Below are 6,000 nucleotides of genomic sequence, written 5' to 3'. Positions count from 1 at the left end.
ATGAACTGAGATGAGGGCTTGAAGATCAAGGACTTGGAATTTTTGAACGAAAGGATTTCACAGCCTTCCAAATAAGTAGGGGGTGGTGTAAAGACCAAGGATTTGTGCCACGCATCTAGTCCAAGTGAGGAGCTGCTTCCGCGTGTGCTAGACGGAGCGTGTCTGGACCAGATGCCACCCCGATCACCCGGGGAGGGCTCTTGCCCATTGCAGAAGATGGGAAGTAGCTGTCACAGTGCGTCTTTTCCCAGCGCTGCTGCCCAGATGAATTTGTGATTCTTGTTTTGCAAATTAATTGTAACATTCTACTGTTGTTCCCTCTAGAAAGACAACAAAGTTGCTGCATAGTCTACAAGACAGCTGAAACCGGGTGAGCGTCTCGATCTTCTTGATCCAGAGAATTAGTTTCAGTCTCTGCAAAGAATGACATTAATTTGCTGTATACTTGTCACCAGCACTGGGATTTAACTATTTAATTTCAAAGGGGTGTAATGCAGTTACTTTTGAAAAATGGCCGTCTTTGAAAACAGTGAGCATTAGATATATTTGAGACAGAAGGATAAGTAATTTCTTATGTATAGTTAATTATAAAGCAGTACTTCGATGGAGTTTTAAGTATTTTTTCATCACTGAAAGGATTTTTCTTATTACTAAACTGTATTTGATAATTGCTTCAAGTTGTAAGGACAATTGTATGCAGAAGGCCGTCGATACTGTGAGTGTTTTGATCCACTGAAGGTTGTTTTTTGGAAATCCTGTAATATCCCTTTTGAGATAGTTGTACTTATATCAACTAGGGTGCTGGACAGTAGGAAACTTGCATTGTCAGTCCAATATGTACACACAGTAAATACTGTTTCTTAGGCAAAGGAAACTTTTTATATAGTTGTAAAATTCCATTATATCCCATTGCCAAAGAAACATTACAAACTTTGTATAGCTGTATAAAAAGCAACTAATTTTTTAAAGAATAAACATTTTTAAGTCGGCAAACATGCTGTGTTGTTGCAAAAGTTGATATGCTGAAGAGGCCTGAGGCGGGCGGTGACGGCGCGCTCTGACCGCTGCCTGGGCTGGCGCTGCCGGACCCCTGCCGAGAGCGAAGCGCGGCTCCGGCTCGCTGGAGCTTTCCTGCCGTTACGAAGAAAATTTCTAAGGGGGGTTCCCAAAAAGTAGTTTCGCAGATGCGTAAAGCAAAAAATGCCACTGTATAGAATAAATCTGCCTGCTCCTCATTGTCAAGGTTTTTAATTTGTGCTAATATGACAGCCAGCTCTGCTAGGCACGCATCTCCTTCACCCCCACTGTGTGTATTTACGGAAGAGTAAGACGGGGCTCGGCAGCAGTTCAGCTCTTAAACTTGAGGACCTGAATGACAAGAGGGTGGCAGCGGCTGCCGAGCTGGCTCTGTGCTCAGACCAGCCCAACAGTGGAGCTTTGTCGTTGCCCCTGGGCTGCTTTCCTGCGGTTCTGCATCTTTTTTTTCCAGTGTTGATCATACAAAGATCTTAAATGTGCACTTTTACTATCAGAGTTGTTTGGTAGCACATACTTGGTTACAGGGTGTGGTTCAGGGCATACTGGGTTTGTTAGAACAAGGACAGGGGATGGAGGGGTTTGCCTGATTTATGCTTATTATTTTCATAGTTTGCTCTCTCTTCTAACAGCAGATACTGATCCGACTACTCAAGTGCGGGTAGGTTGCTAGAAAACAACACAGATACTATCTTTCTTCCTCTCATAGGTACCAGCATATCCTGCATAGAAACCTCATTTATTTAGCTACAATTGCTGATGCGACGCCACCCAGCTCGCAGAAGACTGTAGACTGACTGCGCATACCTGGACACAAGCAGTGATGCTTTGAGAAGCTGTAGAAATACTTAGTTTAGACTCCCACTTTGAGACCTGAGAAGGTGTGGTCTTGACAGGCAGGTAGTCATTTGTACTTTTATGTTAAGAACGTGAAGGTAGTTTTTGATGTAATCTTAGGCTAGCTTTTTCCTCATTGCTGTAAACACAACTTAAGGGTGATAATCATCACGCTCCCTTTTTCCCCTCTGAAAAACTCCATGTAGTATACTTCTGAAAACAGCCTGGTTGTCAGGACATCACGTAGCATTGGAGGACTCTTGTGGTCTCATTGAAGCAGAGACTGTTTCATGACTACAGTTGTATAACAGGGTAACATTTAGCTGGGGAACTACCTCCGACATGAGAGTGTCGCTCATGTTGCTATGTATATAAGCAGTAGTGTTTTGTATCTTGTGTTACAGGAATTGTGCTTAATAAACTAAAGATGTTCTTTATAAATTATAGTAGATTCTGGATTAATGTAACATGTTAATGAATGAGCAGCTCAGTGGTTTAGTTAACTTTTCTAGGAAAGACAGGACTGTTTCATAACTTAGAGCAATTAAGTGCAGGGGAGACTGAGCTGTTATTTCTGTGAGAGAAGGCTGTGTGTTTGCCCCAGTTGTGTCAAGTCTTCTTTTTTACTTGAAATGCTCGATACTGCAGACTTCGTAAACAAGTAAATTCTTGCATAATCAAAATGGATTCATAGGCTTCCTGGGTATTTTTCAGCATTGATGGGGCAGCTGCCTGCTGGGGTACTCTTGCCCAGGAAAAGCCAGGCTCACTTGCACACCTCAGCTTAAATGCACTACACTAACGGCTGTGAGAACTGTTCTGTCGGGGGGATGGGGGATGACACAACATGTGTTAGTCTTTGCTCACTACCATCAAAATTATTTACTCTGTAATTGCTGAAAATTGAAGTAACTTGGTTTTGGAACTGTTCAGCTGCAGTGGTAGTTCAAAGACAGAGCAAAGCAGGTCGTGGGTCGAGGTCTTCAGGGCACTCTACTCGAAAAAGTAGCCTTAAAGATGCTTCAAACTGTACAGTGCATAAAGTTCATTTTTATATGATGAGTCAGTAAGTAGGCAGTTGACAATTTTCAAACTGTTAAATAATCCCATGTTAATGAAATAAGATCTCTGTTTACAAACCAAAGTTACAGTTTAAGGTGCTGCTCATTTTCAGCAAGGTGCATATTTTAAACAGGTATGACCTATTAAATGTATATCTTTAATAAAGCAAATAGTTTACTTTTACAGAAGCTTTAAAATACAAAATGTACAGTTCCAGTTCAGAAGCATTAGCTATTCACAAGAAGCACTGCAATAAGGGTAAGTTAACTAAGCACCAAACCCTTGCACTTGGCAGTGTAAGTGAAGTTTAATGGCAAGACTCATTTGCCAAGTGCAACAATTCTTAAAATTACCAGTGTTCAGAACAATCGGAAGCAAAGGACAGAGTAGCACCTACGTCGTCAAAATGCAGACAAAACTTTCTTTGTTTTCGCAATTCACTTATGTAGGTCCAGAAACTTGCCAGCATTTGAAATTATGAATAAACTGCAAAAACTCTAGCAAGAATTTTGGCACTTGTTAGAAAAAGTTCAAAATTAAGTGTTCTCATTAACTTCCATTTTGGTCTTAGTATGAATAACCAGTAAGTACAACCAAATTTAGGATTTAATATTAGATCTAAATGACAAGATTTAGGAAACTCAAAACCATTCATCAAGTTAAATAACCACTAACATTTTCAGCAGAGTGTTTTCAAAATTATAGTAGTACAGACAATTAACAATTCACAGACAGAAGCCACACTGATTGTGCAAAGCACATTACTGTAAAAAGTCTATGTACAGCAAACAAATCGTTGTAAACATGGTAAGTATGAAGTTTCAGAAAACATGGTGACAATATCATAAATACAGGCAACATTGGCATCCTCAAACAGCACAAAAGGTAACAATCTGGGCCTGCAAATACAGCCCGTCACCATACAAACAAAAATGTGGATGGGTCTGAAATACCCAAATGTTTAATAGTTTTAGTGTTGTGTATACTTTTTATTTATATATATAATGTATTTATTTTTTGGTATCTTTAGATATAGATGTACTTAGTTTGTAAAAACAAAAACAACAAATGTGCTTTATCTTCATTGAAAAATTATGTAGTTAGAACTAATAACCCATTTTACTGGTAGTTAACATATTAGAATGATATGACTTAAGAAAAATACAAAAATAAGATTAATACTGTCAAAACTCTTATACCAGAAAATATTGTGGTTTTTAGACTCTTTCAAAGATGAAATATGAAAATTTAAATAAGCTCTAACTATATAAAGAATCTTCTGTAATCTCAATTAATATACAGTGGGATAGCTATACATATATTTACCATTGTTCTTCAATTTTTAAGCACCACTCTCCCGGATCCACTTTGGTTGGAAGATTATTCCTAATTCCACAGGTTCACTTAATGGCACATATTGACTGCAAATAATTACTTTATCCTTTTAAAAAAAATAATGTTCTTTTACCTAACTGCTACCCCACATTTCAGTTTAGTATCTTCTGAGCCAGCTCACAATTTTTAATCAACTGTAGCATCTGAAATAAGACTTTAAATATATGCAAGTAGTCTTTTAGGCTATACTTTCACACATTTAAGGAACACTGTGTGGATAATGCCTTTGGCCAAATGAAGCAGTAAGAAATGGTGTATTTATCTGAAAACCAGCGTCATATTATCCACACAGATGCCATCTACTTTAAGCAGCTCAGATAACATTTGTGACACAAGGTTGAGTGGTTCTGCTGATCTTTACTTAGCATAAGGAAACTACCACAAAACTCCATTTCGTAACTGTTTCCGCAACAGTTTCCACAACAGTTTCATAATGAACTCGCTTGTGTGGCACACAAAAAGCTGCCGTTGCACTTCATTTAAAAAAAGCTGCCCACAGGCCATTTGATGGAGGATACAAAGGCTTTACAGCTTGTCCATTATAAATTTAAACACAGTGTTGAGCAAAGTGACCACTATGTATTTGCTTCAACATATTCAGTGTGTTTCAGTAAGATGTTTTAACTATAAATCTATATGAAAAATAGCTATAAAATACAGTGTTTCTTGTATGGTAGTCCTTCAGCAGTTCTTTTAAAAAAAAGGTTTTGAAAGTAAAGGCAATATACACATTTTTAAAAGCATTTCTACATCACAGTTTTGGGCTGTTTTGTGTACATCAAACAAACATATTGGCCATATTTGCTCAGCACTGTAAATCAGAATTCAGGAGTTTGTATATGTCACCCAAACCCCCTCAATTCCATATTTAATGAGAAAAACAGGATACAGCCAATACACAGTTGTGAAACAAGGTATGTGTAATTTATGTTTGGCCCTGTGCTGCATTTTCCAATATGAAAAGCAATTAGTACTGATGCAGGTAAGATGGTCTGCGCTCGTGCTTTACTGGAAAAGATTTAAAGCCCTTATTCATCTGTTTGTGCTGGGAAGCCTGTTGTTGCGATTGCTGCTGCGGCGCATAGGCAAAGTTAGAGGAAATTCCTGTTGCCGGAGCACAGTCGTTGGCTGCTGCCCACATGGGCGACTGGAGGATCTGCATCGTGTCGCTCCACTGGCTGACGGGGCTGCTCATGGGATACAAGGATGTACTCTGACTGGGGAGCGTGTTGGTGACAGAGGACGTATGCTGCCAGGGTGCCTTCGGAGGCCAGGTTTTGGTTTTGTTATCCTGAAAAAACAAAATCAGTTGGGTTTGGGTTGAGGGGTGGGTGTGTTTGATTTTTGTTCTAATATCAAAACACTTTTCTGAGAGAATGCTTAACACACCACCTTATCCAATCCTTAAGACACTTTCAGAAGATTAATTTAGGTTTGAAAGCAGCATTGATGCATCTATCTATCTATCTATCTATCTATCTATCTATCTATCTATCTCACTCAATTCTTAAAAATACTTTCCTATTGAAAAACCTCTTTACTTCAGCACATTTGCCTGACACATAGTATCCCTGCTCTTAAGTCAAAATGTCTAGCAAGGGAGGTAAGAAATCCAATGATACTTTAGTTTTCTCTGCCCAGACAATTAAAATCAACTCTGTTGCCCCTTAG

General features: G+C 38.9%; 1 protein-coding gene across 3 annotated transcripts in view; it reads right to left on the bottom strand.

Moving 5' to 3' along the window:
- Window positions 1-3,072: 3,072 nt before the first annotated feature.
- The window catches only part of KIAA0355 (KIAA0355 ortholog), a 61,205-nt gene continuing 58,277 nt past the window's right edge, over window positions 3,073-6,000 (bottom strand). For all 3 annotated transcript variants that reach the window (XM_026856723.1, XM_026856722.1, XM_026856724.1), the window contains one exon: window positions 3,073-5,620. In XM_026856723.1, coding sequence (XP_026712524.1) covers window positions 5,297-5,620 — 324 coding nt within the window. In that variant the 3' untranslated portion in view covers window positions 3,073-5,296. The remainder of the gene's footprint in view (window positions 5,621-6,000) is intronic.

This window comes from Athene cunicularia (genome assembly GCF_003259725.1).
Source record: "Athene cunicularia isolate RWA chromosome 11 unlocalized genomic scaffold, athCun1 chr11_part1, whole genome shotgun sequence".
Taxonomy (NCBI): domain Eukaryota; kingdom Metazoa; phylum Chordata; class Aves; order Strigiformes; family Strigidae; genus Athene; species Athene cunicularia.
The sequence above is the reverse complement of the archived record's forward strand: the minus strand, read 5'-3'. Positions and strand labels throughout refer to the sequence as shown.